Genomic DNA, 18,472 nt, shown 5'->3' with positions numbered 1-18,472 from the left:
GGAGGTTCCTAAAACTACTAAAAATGGAGTTACCATATGACCCAGCAATTCTACTCCCAGGAATCTACCAAAAGTACACAAAATCATTAATTCTAAAAGATACCTGCACCCCTATCTTTACTGCAGCACTATTTACAATAGGTAAGATATAGAAACAACCCAGATGCCCAATAATAGATGACTGGATCAAGAAGATGTAGTATATATACATGATGGAATACTATTCAGCAATCAAAAAAGGTAAACTTCTGCCATTCACAGCAATATGGATGGAGCTAGAAGGGATCATGCTCAGTGAAATAAGCCAGAAGGTGAAAGACAAATATCAAATGGTTTCATTTATAGGAAGAATATAGCAGAACCAAATAAGGGATCAGGAAAAAAATACCAACAGCAACAACAATAATGATAATACTAAAACAACAACATAACTAGCAGGCAAACACAAATAAGAGACATTCTGCTAGGGAGAGGGAGGAAAAGGCATCAAAATGGGAGAGAAGAACAGAAGGGACTATGGTGATGGTTCACGGGTGAACTGCTGGTAGAAATTTTATAGGGAACACACAATGTAAAAGATAGAAATTTAAAAAATAAATATATATATAAATAACAACAATAACAACAAAAAGAAGTTTTACCAAATGGCAGTGCATACCGTAAGGAGATCAAAATTAATAATAAAGGAATTTAGATTTTAGGATAAATACTTGTTTCACATAATCTAGCCATATTACTAGTGAAAGTCTTCCCCTTTCAGATGATGGGATAAAATTGGTCATTTCTGACATCTTAAAATATTCCATAAGTAGAGAATCTTATCTCTAAAGGTGTCAGATCATGGAATTAACATGCGGTAGTTGTCTTTGCATTGTTTTTATCTTAAACTTAAATTCTTTAAATTATTAACACCCTCTTGAGTGAGAACCTATGTATATAATACTTCCATATCATGTTATGTATGGTTTGGCAAAACCATTATTTTTCTAGTTAGATTGTACTGACATATTTTGATGTAAAGCACAGCAGTTTTATTTACAAACATTAGCCATTCCTGGATAGATTTATGTATTTGTTTTGCCTTTTACTTTTCTTTCCTTCTTTTCAAACATGTCTTTTTTGTTAACTTCAATGAAAAATCAGACCATTACTCCACTGCTTCTTTCTTTCTTACATGTGTCTCATTGCATCATGAAGGTCCTTTTAAAGTTTTTTTCCATTAGTGAAAGGATCAGTTCAAGAAATTTTTCTGTATAGAGACCTTATTGGAGATATTTGCCTTTAGATCGTGTGTCTGAAGAAGCTGTATAGGGAGTACCATGAACTGGGGGTTCAAGCTTCTTAGTTTAAATAAATCTGTCAGAGAAGAATCTTTAGCAGATTTTTTTTTTTTGCTTTTTCTCTTTTATATTCCATTATTTATTTTGGAAAAAATGATCATCAGTGTGTGGTGATCTGATGATGATAATTTCTGTAACGTCAATCCAAGTTGGAATTCTCTCACTGGAAATACAAGTAATGAAACATAATTGTGTTTATTTTCACATATCACCATGTTCAGTTCTTCTTTCTCAAACCATTTCCCTCTTAGTGTCAAGATAAAGGCTAATTCTGTATAAAGTAATTAATAATTAATGTACATTATTTATAAATTTTAATTTCCCTTCCCCATCAGAGCCTATCTTCAGCTTAGATTCTTGGAGGAGAACAATGCTAACACACAAGAAAACTGTTTTTTGCAGTGTCCTTATTTTCCTAGGGGAGTTTATTTTGATATGGGCCATCATAAATTTGCCCAGAGTTTCTCCTTTGAGAGCAATTCTGATATCAGTCAGTATAGCTTGCAAAATTTATAAATGAATTGGTTTAACGAATTCGCCTCAAGGGTTTGAGGTTAAATATCTTGCTGAAACATTGATGATTATAGCCTTTTCAGCAGTCTCACACTCTATTTTAATATGTTAAGGACTCTTGTGGTGCTCTGCGGATTTTTGAGAATTGTTAAGAAAAATCAGAGAATTTTAATGATGGCTGAAGATTTTTAAAAGCTTCCAGGCTGACAATGGAAACTGTTCTTTGGCCTGTGGTGCATTATATATATTATTGGGTACTTGCATAGTCGGTGCCTCAGCTTTTTGTCTCTGTGTGTTGTGCAGTTGGAAGTGAATGGATATTATCATTATTGGGAAGTGGCAAACTGTGGGCTTAGTGTTCTCTGGGAGCACACATCTCCAACCTGTTTGCTTCTGGGAATTTTCTACCCTAATTACTCAGCTCTTTTTGCTGCTCAGATAGAAGTAGGTGTGTATGCCAGTATGTTTGTATGTATGCCAGTAGGTGTGTATGTTCCTACATAGCATATTAGAACATTTGAGATATTACATCTCTAAACAGCAATCATCATCTCCTATTAGTGAATGAACATTTTTCTACTGAAGATGGAATTTGATTCCCAAACAGAAAAACAGCAAAGGGAAAAGATACTGATCTAGCACCTCTGGGAAACCCACATGCAGCTGGAAGATAAGGGTTCTTCTTCTTCTTTTTTTTTTTTAATAAACACAGTGCAGTGGCTTTTTGATACCCCAAAAGCCTGAAACTGTCAAGATAATTCTGATTGGTGGCAGATCTAGTAATTACAGGACCATGAGGGTTTCCTGTTGTTTTCTGGAAGATTTTCCATGTTCAGAAGCAAAGCCCAAGGGTCTGTGGTGGTGGAGCAAAGGAGAATACATAAGAAAAGAATGATGATTAGAATATAACCTCTTTCCTGAAAGCTAGCATCTAATTCATGTTTTTGCTGTTATTGAAGAATGATCATAAATCTATATTACATATTAATTATTGATAATTTAAGAAATAACTATTGAGAATTTTTTTTAAAATTTTGTTACCTTTTTAAAATATTTATTTATTTATTTATTTATTTATACAAGTACTGGGTATAGTCAGAACCGCGGGAGGGTGAGAGAATTCACCAGAGCCACAGCAGAGAGCATAAGAGGCAGACGAACGAAGTACACTGCTGAGGGGAGCAGCGGGTGGCAGGAGAGGTCTGCGTGCCATGTGGGACCCTTGCCCGGTGGCCAGGGATCTAACCTGCACTACAGAGGCTGCGGGTAGCTTCTCAAGCCAGTGCTCAACCGCTGTGCCACCAGGGAGGCCCACTATTGAGAATTTAAAAGAAATTACTAACTTGCCTCTGATTTTCTTTTAACATATGTTTTTTATTTGTATTTTTCTTTAGTAGACAGCTACATGAGGTGATCCTTAAAATTCTGTACCTTTTCCTGTTATTAAGCTAATTACATGAATATTGAATTGAAAAAGACTTTAAAGAGAAATGCTTTGGTGGGTGATTTTATTTTTTGAACCATTCTTGATATTTACCCATGTGATAATAAGACAACATTGTGGCATATTTCTCTTCTCCAATTTCAGAGCTTTATGGTTGAATGTCCAGAGGGAAGGAAGTGTATATGCAGCATGGGTGAGCCACACAAGCTCTGGGGTCAAAGGCTCTGGGAATGAGAGGATGAACTAATGGGGTTGGGATGTAGGGAAGCTTAGAAATCTGTTTACTTCTTTTTCTGTGGTTGATGAAGACTCTAACACATTTACCTTAATATTGCAACTTCGGTGCAAGATAAGTGACTTTAAAGCCATTCATGAAATTCTTCCAGCATCTCTCTCCAGCTTCATTTTCCTCATCTGCCCTGTATGAATCTACCTTTCCATGCAGACAACTTTTTTCTCCTTCTGAATATAGTTTGTTGTTTTATGCTTCTCTGTATTTCCTCAAACCATTACTTTACCTATGATACCCTTTTTCTTCTTGGAATCACCCTCATCTACTTTTCACCACCTGTTCATCCTTTGCTGTGTCTACTGTTCTATATTATATAGTTAACTTAGTTCTATCATACTACTTGTTACCCTACCTTATGCCTTTCCTTTTGCCTTCCCCTTCAAGAACAAGGTCAATCTTTGTGGCTGAAATCACCTGTGGATCCAACAACAGGAAGGTCATGGTGAATAGTAACCTTGAAATCAACCAATGAAACAGATAACCAAATACTTTAATAAAAAAATATATAGTAAATTCATGTCCAAGAAATATTCTCTGTATGTATATGTATGTAGGAAAACAATCTGTTTTAATTAATTGTATATATTACACACATACAAATAAATATATAATAAAATATGGCAGCAAACTCAGTTTTGCATCTTACATTGAAAATTTCCATACCAACGTGTTCAATCCTAGAATGTACTCAAAGTTGAAATGAAACTGACACATTACAGATGTGGCTAAGTTCCGTGGAGACTTGAGAGTTCTCAGAAAAATAATATCCCATTATGATAGTTTCTTAGCTAGTACCTTAGTTTCTCTCTTTCTCTCTTTTCTCTCCCTCCTTCCCTCTTTCTTTCTTCTGCAACCTATCTGTATATCTAGCTACCTATTTGCTTGTATTAAGCTTTCCTGTCCTGCCCAGTATGATACCAGATTCAAAAAAATTTTTAGACTCATACATGCTTCTTCTGACTAGAGTTTTCATCAGCAGCATTTTTTTGTGCTGAGACAAACTCCAGAACTTCTCTTGAACTGGCATTAGGCTAATAGACATCCTGCAATGACATAAATATTTTGAACATTAATTTTGTCAGTCCCCCTGCCTTAGTGTTCATGGTTCATTGATTGTTCTTTGAGGCTCTCATCTTGCACACATGTATATTTGCCTCCCAATATATTTTTACTTTGGAACATTTTACATGTTTTTCAATGTAAAATATCTAGCATTTTCTATAATTTCTTTCAGTATAATCACTGCTTTTATACTTACTTTTATTTTTGGTTAAGTGATAAGCAACTGTAAAGTAAGGACAAGCCCTGCAGGCAGCCAGGATCTGTATTTAGATTTCATGAGTGCACAGTGATTCTCTATTTACAGATCCCCACATCTCTTGGTGGTGATTGTCATTAATATACTTATATTGTCATTTGGATTGTGTTAGTGACTGTGCAAGTAAACTTGAAAGTTGATAAGAAAATATACAAGATTGTTATCAGATGATTTAAAATTTATTTTATAGACTAGATTAAAAATTTCTTTTATGGACTAGATTAACAGGTAACCCTTCAGTTAAAACTAGTATATATAAATGATAAAAATTTAGAAACCCAATCTTTATTCATGCATGGAGAGGCAGAAACACATGAAGGCTTAGTATTCTCCATGTCTACAATCATAGCCAGCTCCAGCACCCTGGCACATGGAGTGGTTTTGAAGGTTAGGAGACAGTAAAACTCTCAGAACAGTGCTTGGCACATAATTAATATTTGTTGTTAGTTTTGTGATATGATTATGAGGAGTGGGAGTTGGGTAATGGTGGAGGTTTAAGAACTGAAGGAACTCCAGAGGGGATTCACACAAAAATGACATCCAGATTGGGAAAGGAGAGTTAATGCTGTGCTTGTTAGGGAAATATGTTGGGAATAAAAGTAGAGGCTGGGAAATCAGAACTCGTAAGATTCCTCAGACACACAACGATGCTCTTTTAAAAACCCGTGTATTCCCTTAGTTAAGGGTATACTGGAGAAAAAAAATCAAACAAACAAAAAAACAACTGTAAGCACAGGGAGAGGTCAAGAGGGCTTACCTGCCTAGATCTAGTCTAGGGTAGGGAAAGGTGAGAGAATAAGATGAGAGTCACCCTAACAATTCTTTACCATAGGACTATCATCCAGTTTATGCTTTATAGTAAGTTAGACATTTAAAGTAAAAGTGGATCCTGGCTAGTAATGCTTCCAGGACATCTAATAGAAGAAATTGCACAATCTTTTGAATGCACCCTGAAGAGAACTGACTAATGTACAATAGATTCTTTCTGGAGAGTACGTTTTTTGACTTTGGGTAAGTCTTTTTTTGGGCATCAGCTTCCTCTTGAGTAAAATATGAGGCTTGGTCATAAATGATCAGGCTTTCTCGCTATAGGTTCATGAGTGGATTTTTGGCATTTTGAAATAATGGTGATGTGTTAAGTTCATTGCTGTTGGACCAAAATTGTTTTTAATAACCCTTCAAGTTTCATTTTATGAACTCTAGAGCAATTAAACAGGAATCTGGAAAGGTGCAAATACCCATCTGTGCAGTGTTTACTCAAGTGAAGAGGTGACCCCACCTACAGGTTTGAATTTTGACAAAAAATTTTGATTAAAGTTCTGGTCATGGCTCTGATTTTCTCTAATCTGAACCTTCTGGATGACTCTTTATAAATCATCAATTCAGCAAATACTGTACTATAATGAGCTGTTAAGCATCTCTTTGAAATTAAAGACAGCTTAGACCCCAATCCCTATCTCTGTAATGTCTTCATATCTTCAGGGTTAAATTAAGAGTGTATTTCAAGCAGTGTTAAGCAATTTATGTTTTTGGACAGTCTGTCCATATTAATGTTATAATTCATTTAGTAATGAATTAAATATTTAGATATAGAGATGGAAGAGAGGGAAATTGCTGCTTTAATTAGGGCTTTTTCTTGGATTTTGGCCATTACTTAACTCATTTAACCTAGGTTTTCATTTATTTTAAAGAACAAAATGTGTACATTTAAGTATGTTTTACTAAGGGAAATCTCACTTACTCAGGTCTGAAAGAATGTGAATGAATACTCCCCCAAAAGGTTTTCTCTGTTTTATACTCCTTTTATTAAAGTGTTCAAGTTTACAATGTAATTGAATGCTAAACTGGTCATGAGCATAAACTAGTCTTAGAATAAAACACCCACTGATTTTATGTCATTGGAGAAATTTGTTTTCATATGGGATTGCCTCATATTTCCTGTGGTGTTTTCTGAATTTTACTTGTGTCTCTTAGTCAGTGGTATTGGTAATGCGTAGACTGACTCTTAGGCAGTTTAAATTGACATTACTCACAAAAGGATTTTATTAACAAAAGGACTTTATTTAGACTTGCTGTTTTACATTTCCTTTGGTAAATAGATGTTTTGAGGAAGAATTATGCCTTCCTTCCCTTTATATGTTGTAGCTCTCCTTTCTAAGTCTTCATTTTATTTTTTTATTTGAAGGTTTTATTAAATGGATAAATTGAGTAATTTAATAAAGATGTCTTTTATTGATTCAGATTTTACGAATGTTATTTTAAGTATTACAGTAAATATAATTTCATTGTAAATACTGGAATCACTCATTTATTTGTTTTGCCAGATGGTAGTGGGTATAATTTTCTTTATGTTGGGCAACATGAAACCTGCCTCATAGTCTTTCTTGGCTCTTTATTGCTATATGGCCTTGAAAACTATGCCATATAATCTCTTTAAAGCTCTTCATACATTCATTCATCGGTATGATGAAATGGCTTTATTAGTGATCCCAATGTTTCATTCAAACTCTGAAGGTCTTCAGTTCTTCTATGAAAATATAATAGGGAAGGATACTATCTAGATGTTGCCCCATGCTAGTAGCCTTTCGTTGAAAAGCAAAAGAGTGACATATAAGAACATCCCTCATCATGGGTGTTTCTCCTCTATAAACATCCTTTTTTCTGCAAATTTTGAAAAACAAGTGCATTTTTATGACTGCTGCATGTCATGCTCCATATGTTATTAATTTTTATATAACGATCACTTTTCTTTGTTCCATCGACTCTTTTTAGCTTGAGGAAATATACTTTCATAATAAGCATAGTTATATTTCTGTCAGTTTAAGCAAGAAAACAGCAACTTCAGCAGATTACTAAGTAGCTTGGCGTGGAATGTTTGTTGATAGGTCACACCAATGTTTTCCTGCGCTATGTAGACATAAAACTCTAGATGTTGTTGGCACTCAGATTTAATGGATATTTTATCTAGTGCTCAGCTGTGTAATAATAGTTGGGCGTTCTCAGTTTAGCTTAATTTCCCTGTCAGTGAATTCCACAGCAAGCCCCACTGGTATTGACTTTTAGGGCAATGTGGGGAATAAAAATCAAAAACACCTTGCTCTTATTATGCCTTGTGGCTTGGTAAGATTGTGATTAAATTAGAGGAGGGAAAAGCTAGCTTTTTAGGTTACATTATATAGTTGTCCTCCATACTTTTCAGAATCAGTCTTGAAGCTTTTCTAAACAATGGTTTGCATGAAGACTTAATATCAGGGGTCTGAATGTGCTGGAAGTATTAGGATTATAAAATGATAGTTAAGACTTTGATTGAATTCATGGTTCCTTGATATTTTTCAAGTCTTACAGAAAACATCTGAGGAATAGCTATTGATACTATAATTGCATGGTTCATTTCATTCTTTCAAAAAATAAATTATTGTATTAAGTGTATGATACTGCTGATGTTGATTTTTTAAATCTATACAAAACTTAAATCTATACATACAACTTAAATTTAAGACTTTTCTTAAACTTGAAAACAACCCCTTTTCCCGGCAGACAAAGATATTTTAACCCTATAGGCCATTAAATTATTTTCAACAATTTTATTTCCACTGTTTGTTTGTGAAGCTATGGATTTGGAAACTAAGTATACAAAGTTATAAGTTTATATAGATTTTAAAACTAAATTTTAAATAACTGTATGGTTTTCATTTTCATTATTTTGCCTCTGTCTATTGAAAACTTAGTCCTGGGCTGGCAGTATTATGTACATTGACATTTGGGGACCATTGTCATGGATTTTAGGAAGGGACTTTTCATTGCTGTGGGATTCAGTGACATATCCAAAGCTCCCAAAGAGTGAATGGTTAGAATGTGACTCACTTTATCAACATTTAAATTTTACATAGCATTGTTTTATTCTTTTTCTTTTTTCTGGAACTTAGGTTCCCAAGTTTTAGGGAAATGTTTAGATAACTGTTTTTATATACATATCAAATGGAGTTCTGAATTCTTCACTGATCATCTGTTGTTTTGTTGTTCGTGTTTTGTCCTGGGGGCAACTTTTCCAAGATTGGAACACACAGGATTTTTGTTGTGATAATAGTAAAGAGTAGAAGCTTTAGAAGAAAGGTATGCTATAATGTGTGACCATGTTTGAATGTTCCTCAAATATTTCCATATTTGTCCAGGACTTTTCTTGAGTAAATACGCTTTATAATGTTTTCTGACTCCAAGGATCTATGGTCAGAATCTTCTTAGGAGAGAATGTCACAAGGAGGCTATTGAGGGTAGTCTATTTAAATAACAGCAAGAAGTACAACTGACAGAACCACCTCATGGCTTTGGATATAGAATGACAGAATGTGCATTCGCTGCCTTATCCTCTTATTTTTGCATATATTCTCCAATAGTCCAGGCCATGTGTCCCTAGTGTTGACATATGGCTGCTTTGCATGAAGTTCTTCTCTGTCTTCCTGTCCATGTATATTGTATTATATGCATATGTGAAATTAGCAGCTGTTCTCTGTGATTTGCTAAGTAATATCCCTGTTAGTTCTTGGGTTAAAAGTTATTGGGTTAGATTCCTGATTAGAGCTGACTTATGCTAAGAAGAGCTATTTTACAGATAAATTGCAACATTTAGTGTTTCTTTGCTTGGGGATCTATTTTGCCTATTTTTGAACTTTGAATTATAGATGCTAGTAATGAAATAGTTTGAGAAACTGGACGTTTCTCCCATCGGAAGCTTTGAAATCCTTAATGATAAAGAACTTTATTTTTATTTCTGGTGTCTGTCATTTTGTCTAACTCACTCTGAGTTTGATGTCCTCTCTCACTTATCATTGATTTTATTCTTAGAATAATTTCCTTATGGTGCTATGTAGTCAGTTTCCTAAAGATAGGCTAGCTTTCTTTTTGATATTTTCTTCTCATTTCCACCACGCTATAAGCATCTACTGTGATGCTATCTTCCTATTTGTGTATATTATCAGTGATTATTATTTACAGTTCTTTTAGATGGTATTATCATTCTTTTTACTGGTGAAGAAATAAGTCAGAGACCTAATTCACTAGCCCAAGGTCACAAGGCTGTTAGCTGGTAAATAACAGGCTTTAAATTCTGTCAAGTTTGGACCCTTTCTACTTTATCATATTAGCAACCTCCAGTAATAACCAGTACTGTCTGATAGGAATCATTCATCTTTGTTGATGGAGTAGATCATTGTAGTATTTCTTGTTGTTGTCCATGTATTTTGTATTGTATGTATATGTGAAATATGAACTACTATTCTTTAAGAAATTAAAATAACCTTAGTAATGCCAAAATTCTCTTTGAAACCTATCTCCCCTGCGATACCATGATTTTTAGGGTTTTTTCATATGAAAACTTTGAAGGACTGTGCTTTGAATATTTGTTATTTAAGCCAGTAAATCAAATGAATTGGAATGCATCCTTTTAAAATGTTTTGATAGCTCTATTACTGTGACTTTATGCATAACGAATTAAACTGTATTTATCCATTTAAGTGCTTTGGACATGAAACAGTGGGATTTGCTGTTTTCCATTGTTACATTACCTGTTAAGGGTGTGTAATGCATAATTTAATTCTTCCTCAGTGTCATCATCACTTTCTAATAAAATCATACCTAAAAGTGTAATTTTTTCACCTTTGTAATTTTCAACACACTTTTATAAACTTTTGATAGAGACAGTTCTTAAAATCATTGAAATATAGTTTTCATACAGATTATAGAATAATTTGTATGGGAATAATGAATCACCCAAGTTACTTTCACATTTGGGTAGCTCATTTGAGCCCTTGTTCCTCTCCCCTCCCCATCTCATCCCCAATTTCCTTCAGGACTTTTGAAACCATATATAATGCCTCCCAGTACTGAGATTTTGCTCAAGTACCTGAAAGATAGCAGATGCTACTGTGCTCTTTTTAGCAGAGAATAGTGCTACACCAGCCAAAACACATCACCGGAACATAACCCCTGCAACAAAACCATTGTGGTGACTGGTAAAAGGAAATTGTACTGTAGTACAGTCTATGACTTTTCGTATCTGCTAGGTTCCATCAGCGGTACTAGCAGCAGTCCTTTCACAATGGCCCAAATGTTTTTCTTTGGAAAAATCTTGTTAAAGTAGTAAGCAAAATCTGTTCAAAAAGACTATAGAAGGAATGAATAAATCTGACATATACCTGCTTTAAAACTTTCTCCAGTTTATTCCCACCTAGTATTATTCTGACTGCAGTTTTTTTAACTACAGTTGGAAATTTTTATAATTGTGTAAAGTTACAAATACCCTTTCCTTTTATTCCAGGCATACAAAAATATTTTTATAGATTTGACAACATTCTCTGTATAGTTTTATATTCTGATTTTCATCTATTAATATATTCATATTTGCTTATATTTTATTTCTGTTCTTCAAAAGCACGTTTTTTAATCCTTGTATAATATGGCCAGGCCATACTATCTGTATATCACCCACATATACATCTACACAGGTATATGTCTATATTATGTATATATATTTATACATTACATATACAGTGTATATATATTAAAAGGGCATTTTCTTGGGTACTTTTATAAAGGACATTGATATACATTATCTGTGTACTTACATTTTTAAAAGGGCACTTTCTTTTGCATACTTTTCTAAAGGACATTAAACATTTTTATTACCACAGACAATATTTAAATTTTTCTTTATTGGATGGAGAATAAAGATTTTTTTCTCTGAAAGTATAAATATTGTCTTAAAATTTTTATTTATTTTTTGTATAAATTTATTTTAAATTGCTTTATATATATTTTTACATTGTTTTTCATTTTTGTACAATGTGTGCATTTTCATCTTGGTTATAGTAAAATTTCCACCACCCATTCACCCATGAACTATCACCATGGTCCCTTGTGGTCTTCTCACCCTTGTTTTGATCTTACTCCTTTCTCGGCCCCCCCCCCCATAGTATGCCTGTGATTTATAGTTGCCTGTTGATTTTGATTTTTACGTAATTATAATTAAATTTTTTTTAATCCCTTACTTGGATCCTAGGTGAGATCATCCAGTATTGTTCTTTTTCTTTCTGGCTTATTTCACTGAGCAGGATCCCTTCCAGCTCTATCCATGTTGCTGTGAATGGCATGTGTGTTTCTTTTTTGATTGCTGAGTAATATTCTATTGTGTATATGTACCCCATCTTTTCGATCCAGTCCTCTTTTTTTGGACTTTTGGGTTGCTTCCATTGCTTCCCTATTGTCAATACAGCTGCCATACACCTAAAGGTGCAGGTGTCCTTTTGAATGCATGTGTTTGTGTCCTTTGGGTAGATCCCTAGAAGTGGAATGGCTGGATCCTATGGAAGCTCCATTTTGAGCAGACTGAGGAACCTCCACATAGCTTTCCATAGTGCTTGCACCAGTTGGCACTCCCACCAGCAATGCAGGAGAGTTCCTTTTTCTTCACATCCTCGCCAACATCTTGTTGTTGCTAGTTTTTTTATTATATTATTATTATTTTTTAAAGAATTATTTATCTATTTATACAAGCACTGGGTACAGTCAGAAGCATGGGAGGGTGAGAGAATTCACCAGAGCCAGAGCAGGGAGCATAACAGGCAGAAGGACCGAAGTACACTGCTGAGGGGAGCAGCGGGCGGCAGGAGAGATCTGCCCACCAAGTGGGACCCTTGCCTGGTGGCCAGGGATAGAACTGGCTCTGCGGAGGCTGCGGGCAGCTTCACAACCCAGCGCTCAACCGCTTTGCCACCGGGGAGGCTCTGTTGCTAATTTTTTTTTTTTTAAATAAGTGCGTGTTATTTTATTTTATTTATTTAATTTTTTAAAAAAGATTTATTTATTTATTTATACAAGCACTGGGTACAGTCAGAAGTGTGGGAGGGTGAGAAAATCCGCCAGAGCAGGGAGTAGAACAAGCAGAAGGACCGAAGTACACTGCTGAGGGGAGCAGCGGGCAGCAGGAGAGGTCTGCGTGCCATGTGGGACCCTCGCCCAGTGGCCGGGCATCGAACCGGCACTGCAGAGGCAGCGCACAGCTTCGCAACCCAGTGATCTACTGCTGCGCCACTGTGGTGTTGCTAGTTTTTTTAATATGTGCCATTTTCACTGGTGTAAGATGATATCTCATTGTAGTTTTGATTTTCATTTCCCTGATTACAAGTGATGTTGAACATTTTTTCATATGCCTGTTGGCCCTTTGCATTTCCTCTGGAGAAGTTTCTTTTTAGTGCTTCTGCCCATTTTTTTTTTTTGATTTATTTTATTTATACCAGAGCTGGAGTATAGGCCAGAGGGGCAGGAGCATGAGAGGATTCATCAGAGACAGAGTGGGGAGCAGAACAGGCAAATGGACCAAAAGGGGAGCACTGGGCGAGACAGGAGGGGTCTGCAGCACCATGTGGGTATCTCTCTGGCTGGCCAGGAATCGAACTCGTGCTGCAGAGGCTGTGCGGACAGCTTCATAGCGCTGTGCCCAACCCGCTGCACCACTGGGGAGGCCCTCTTCTGCACATTTTTTGACACAGTTATTTAATTTGTTTTTGTTGAGTCTCATCAGCTCTTTGTAGATTTTTGTGATCAGTCCCTTGTCATTAGTATTGTGTGCAAAAGTTTTTTCCCAATCAGTGGGTTGCGTCTTTGTTTTGGTTAATGTCTCTTATGCTGTACAGAAGCTCTTTAATTTGATGTAGTCGCAGCTGTTTATATCTTCCACTATCACTGCTTTGGGTGATGTATCTTTAAAGATGTTGCTAGGTGTATGTAATGAAGTGTTTCGCCTATATTTTCTTCTATATATTTTATGGTTTCAGTTTTTATATCTATTTCTTTAATCCATTTTGAGTTGGTTTTTGTACATGGTGTGAGGTAGTGGGTCTATCTTCATTCTTTTGCATGTTGTGGCCCAGTTTTCCCAGCATCATTTATTGAACAAACTTAACTTTGCTACATTGCATATTCAAAGTATAAATCTTTTGATAGAAATACTACATATAGGACACAAACTGGGTATCTCTCTAAATTGACTCTTCCTGTTCCAGGCTGTCTTTTGTGTTGTCATTTTTAAAGGTTATCATTTAGGGCATATTTTTAAGTTACTTTCTGTATGATCTTTGCAAAGATTATGTTGGAAACTCAGATTATGGTAGAGTCCCAGAAGGGAAGAAGCCATCATCTGTTGAAGCCCTGGGTCTTACGTACTAATGAGTGGCAACTTTAGATGATAAAACCTCTTGGAAAGCTCAGGAACCTAGATAATCTTATATTCATTTTGCAGATGGAGAAACTGAGGTTTGTAATTATAACCAAATTTTAAGACCTCATATACTGCATGAAGGAAATGTTCATTTATTCTAATAAAGTTGGATCAGTACTCAGGCTTTATAGTCAGGTCTTACTGTTATAAGGCAACCCCGATAGAAAACAGGTTGCTTGATGGTGGGTCCTCACCTGCACACTTAAAAGGGACTTAAACTGCAGGCACACACAAAAGGTTAATCAAAGGTTTATTTACAAGGAAAGGGGAAATGAGGAAATGTACAATTCAGGGGAAAAAGAGGGAGATAAACTCTTCAATGCGTCCTACCTGTTCCGCTGACCTGGAATACCTGGTTTGACCTGCCCAGACGTGAGAGCATGAGCCGAGAGAGAGAGAGAGAGAGAGAGAGAGAGAGAGAGAGAGAGAGAGAGAGAGAGAGAGAGAGAGAGAGAGACCTCACTAACATGGCTGGTTTTATTTACAAACAGAAAATGGCTGCTTAACTCCACCCTTACGTCCTTGTCCTTGGTGATCATGGGATTTGTAGTTCCCAGTGTCTTGATGGAGTTGGGGTGGCATCCACAAAGCCAATACGGAGTTTGCACAGGACATCCTTTGAGACTGGTTTTAATCCTTTGAAATTCAGATTTTTTTTTTTTATGGTGCTAAGGAGAGGGTACATATAGCAAATGAGAATATTCTGACAACAAATATTTGAGTTTTACTCCCCTCACCTACCAAAACACTAGCTAAGCACCAATCAGTTGTCCTTCAATTCAGTTCTGACACTAATGATTGGGATACAACATAGCCCCTATGGATTAAGGGCACAGTTCTACAAGACTTTTCCATTCCAGGTGCCAGTTGCAATACCAGGCTACCCTTACTTCTGACAAATGAATGGATTATAAAGTCTGGAGGATGCCTACAATTCCCTTCTGAGATTTGGTTATTTGCTAGTGTGGCTCACAGATTTCAGGAAAACACTTACCTTAACATTAACTCATTTACAACTCGGGAATGGCCAGATGGAAAGGGTGGTACATAGGGAAAAGGTATAAGTTTGGTGGGGAGGGCTTCAGTGCCATCTTTGGGTTTTCCACCCTCATAGCTCTTCAGTGTGTTCACCAGCATGGAAACTTTCTGCAACATCAGTTAGGAATTTTATAGAGGCCCATTACATTCACAGGATTGATTGACATTCACAGGATTGATTGAAAAGTTGACTTGGTAATTAGCTTAATCTCCAGCTGTAGGGGCAGGATGGCTCAGGGCTGGTTTTCTATGATCCCACAGATGGGTAAAGGAGAGTCTTGGAGTCCCCAGTGGCTTTCTCAGGCTTTCACTGAGCTTTACATCTAGTTCAGCAACCAGGTACATGGCAGGCAGGGGTACCTGGGGGCCAGGAGGCCAGCAAGCCTCCAGCAAGCCTTCACTCTGGGCTTCTCGCTCTCCTGGCTTTCTTTCTCCTCTCCTCTCTCCTGCCTCTGCTTCTCTTGGTGACTCTCTCAATACTCCTCCCATGGCCCACAAAAGTAAATAAGACAGTTTGCAACAATATAACAACTGCAGGTACCCCATCAGGCAGGGCAATCCTAATGGTGGGAGGGCAGAAAAGCCTGAAAAACCATTTACCCTACACCAGCCCCTTTCTCCGCTTCCCTGGAAGTCAAAGATTGGGACAGTAAGTGACAACCCTCTAAAGATTCTTTGGTTTTTCTAGGGACCATCCCCCATCCTGAGGCTATTTCTTCGTTACCAGAAGACAGCAGTAGCTATTGAAGGTCTTGCCAGAATATAGAAGCTTTTTTTTTTTTTTAAGTTTTGCATAGAACTGGGGTATAGGCCAGAGGTGCTGGGAATGTGAGGATTCGCCAGAGAGAGAGTGGGGAGAAAAAAAATGACAGATTTACTGAAATACACAGCTACGGGGAGTAGCAGGCAAGACAGGAGAGGTCTGCTGCATCATATGTGGGTTAGCTCTCTGACTGGGGATCAAACTCAGGCCATAGCTGTGATAGTGGGTCCTGACATAGCATTTTCTACAGGTAACTGTATTTATTTAAGATTGTGTCTATTTTCCCCATCCCCCTCCTGGTAGTGCTTGTTAGAGGACTAGACATCCTTTCTAAGAGGGCACTTCAGCCATTCATTGCTTCGTTGTTTCCTTATTCTAGATAAAGTTCCTGACAATTTGGTTTCTGGAGGTGGTGTAACCTGTTATATCATTTGAGCAAAAAATGCTTTGACTTACTGCTAAAACAGATAAGTCAAAAAAGATAAGGACTAAAGCAAACTCTGTCACAGGAACATCCTTTTTTTTCCTTTTTCTTTTATTTATTTATTTATTTATTATTTATTTATTATTTATTTATTTATACATACAAGCACTGGGTACAGTCAGAAGCGTGGGAAGGTGAGAGAATTCACCAGAGCCAAAGAGGGGAGCAGAGTAGGCAGAAGGACCGAAGTACACTGCTGAGGGGAGCAGTGGGCGGCAGGAGAGGTCTGCGCGCCATGTGGGACCCTCACTGGCTGGCAAGGAATTGAACCAGCATTGCAGAGGCTGCGGGCAGCTTCACAACCCAGCGCTCAACCGCTGCGCCACTGGGGAGGCCCAGGAACATCCTTTTTTGAATTGAGAACATTGGTCCACAGTATTTGTAAGAAAGACTGTGATAGCAATTGGTGGGGCATTTTAGAATGTGTCACAGCTCCTGCCATTAAGCTCTAGATATAGCTGTACCTAGATGTTGCCACCTGCCTTGGTTAATTGTTCTTTTGCTATAGGCATAAGGAATTTTTTTCTCTTAACCTATTAATACCTTTCTGTATTATTTTTGGCATTCTGTGACATTTGTAAAGTGATGTTTTTGTGAAATTGGTCTCTCTTCTTTTCATGTTAACACTTATACATGCTTAAGAGATTTAACCCTCTTGAGGCATCATATTAAACAAATAAGAGGAATTGATGTAGGGATTGTCTTTTATATCCGAATAATGGCTGTGCTTTACTTGGAATGTTATAGCTGCTCTATAAATGTTATTTGTTATGAATTCTTGAATCCAAAAATTAATTAAATGAAGTACAAGTCATAAATTATTTTATAGAACCTAGTATTGTGTTAGGTGAGAAAACAAGATATTGGTAAGGCAGTTACTAGGCTAACTAGTTCCTCTGTTAGCTGGCAGATAGTCTCTCACATATAAACTATGTTACCATGGGAGGTATTATGGTAACACTATAAACATGAAAGTATTGCAATAGAAAGAATGGAACAATTTAGTTACTCCTGGTAGAGATAGAAATGGCAACAGGCTGTTTGTTGGCTTCCTCACCATCAGATTTGATCATGTCCTTGGAGGATGAGGAGGATGAAGAACTTCCTTTGTGTCAGTATATTCAGAATATACCTGAGAGATAAAATAGGTTTGCTCTCTGGCATTAATACCACAGACACTTTGGAATGTTTGCTTCTTTTATAACAGGGGTTGTTGTTTTTCTCTGGGTCCCATGCTCACTGTGTTCTATGCCCTCTCTTAAGAATTGCCTGAAGTTCCATCAATGGAAGAGGAAGTGGAAGAAACAGAGTCTTGGGCAAAGCCTCTCATTCACCTTTGGCAGACAAAGCCCCCCAACTTTGTGGCTGAGCAGGAGTATAATGCAGCTATAGCCAAAATGGAGCCGTACTGTGCCATCTGTGCTCTCCTTATGCCCTACTACAAGGTAATGAGAGGGAGGCTAACTCTATTCAGGTTTCCTTTCTACTGTGAAAACAAAGGTGATAGGTACATTGTAGGTTTCATGGACACATGGCAAGAAAAATGTTACTACTTATATAGCATGACCATGGAAGAACTGCAAATAGAATTTCCAAGTGCCACTTGAAAAAGATTTCTGTAACTGTGTTTTATCATTTTTGGATGTCTTGGTTTATTTCAGTCAGGGAGTGAGCAATTCTAGCCTTTTTTTCTTACCCCTTTCATCACAAAACACAGAACTTAAAGCTTAAAGATAGTAGATGCTTGTGAAGTGAGAACTTACACCTAAACTCTGTTTTATATTTGAAAATATCACTCCCAATAATGCATATATTAGCTGTGGGCCCACATTTAAAATGTCACTCTTTTTTTTTTTTCCCCTTGTAGAACATGCAAAAGACACTGCAGGACTCAGTACAAACTGTTCACCGTCATCAGCCAGCTATGCATGATACTGTTTTCAAATATCATTCCACATACATTATACCCAGGGTATCTTATCTCACAGAGGGCCACATTCTTCATCACA

At 36.8% G+C, this 18,472-nt stretch overlaps 1 protein-coding gene across 1 annotated transcript in view; it reads left to right on the top strand.

Moving 5' to 3' along the window:
- The window catches only part of KDM4C (lysine demethylase 4C), a gene marked incomplete at its 5' end in the record, with an annotated part of 315,802 nt that overhangs the window by 159,920 nt on the left and 137,410 nt on the right, over nucleotides 1-18,472 (top strand). Inside the window, one exon of the mRNA XM_084237773.1 lies at nucleotides 17,727-17,908. Within this exon, the coding sequence (XP_084093899.1) occupies nucleotides 17,727-17,908 (182 nt within the window). The remainder of the gene's footprint in view (nucleotides 1-17,726; nucleotides 17,909-18,472) is intronic.

The sequence above is a fragment of the Talpa europaea genome (genome assembly GCF_964194135.1).
Source record: "Talpa europaea genome assembly, chromosome: 7".
In the NCBI taxonomy this organism is placed as follows: Eukaryota; Metazoa; Chordata; class Mammalia; order Eulipotyphla; family Talpidae; genus Talpa; species Talpa europaea.
Note: the sequence above shows the minus strand (reverse complement) of the source record. Positions and strands in the feature narration are given on the sequence as shown.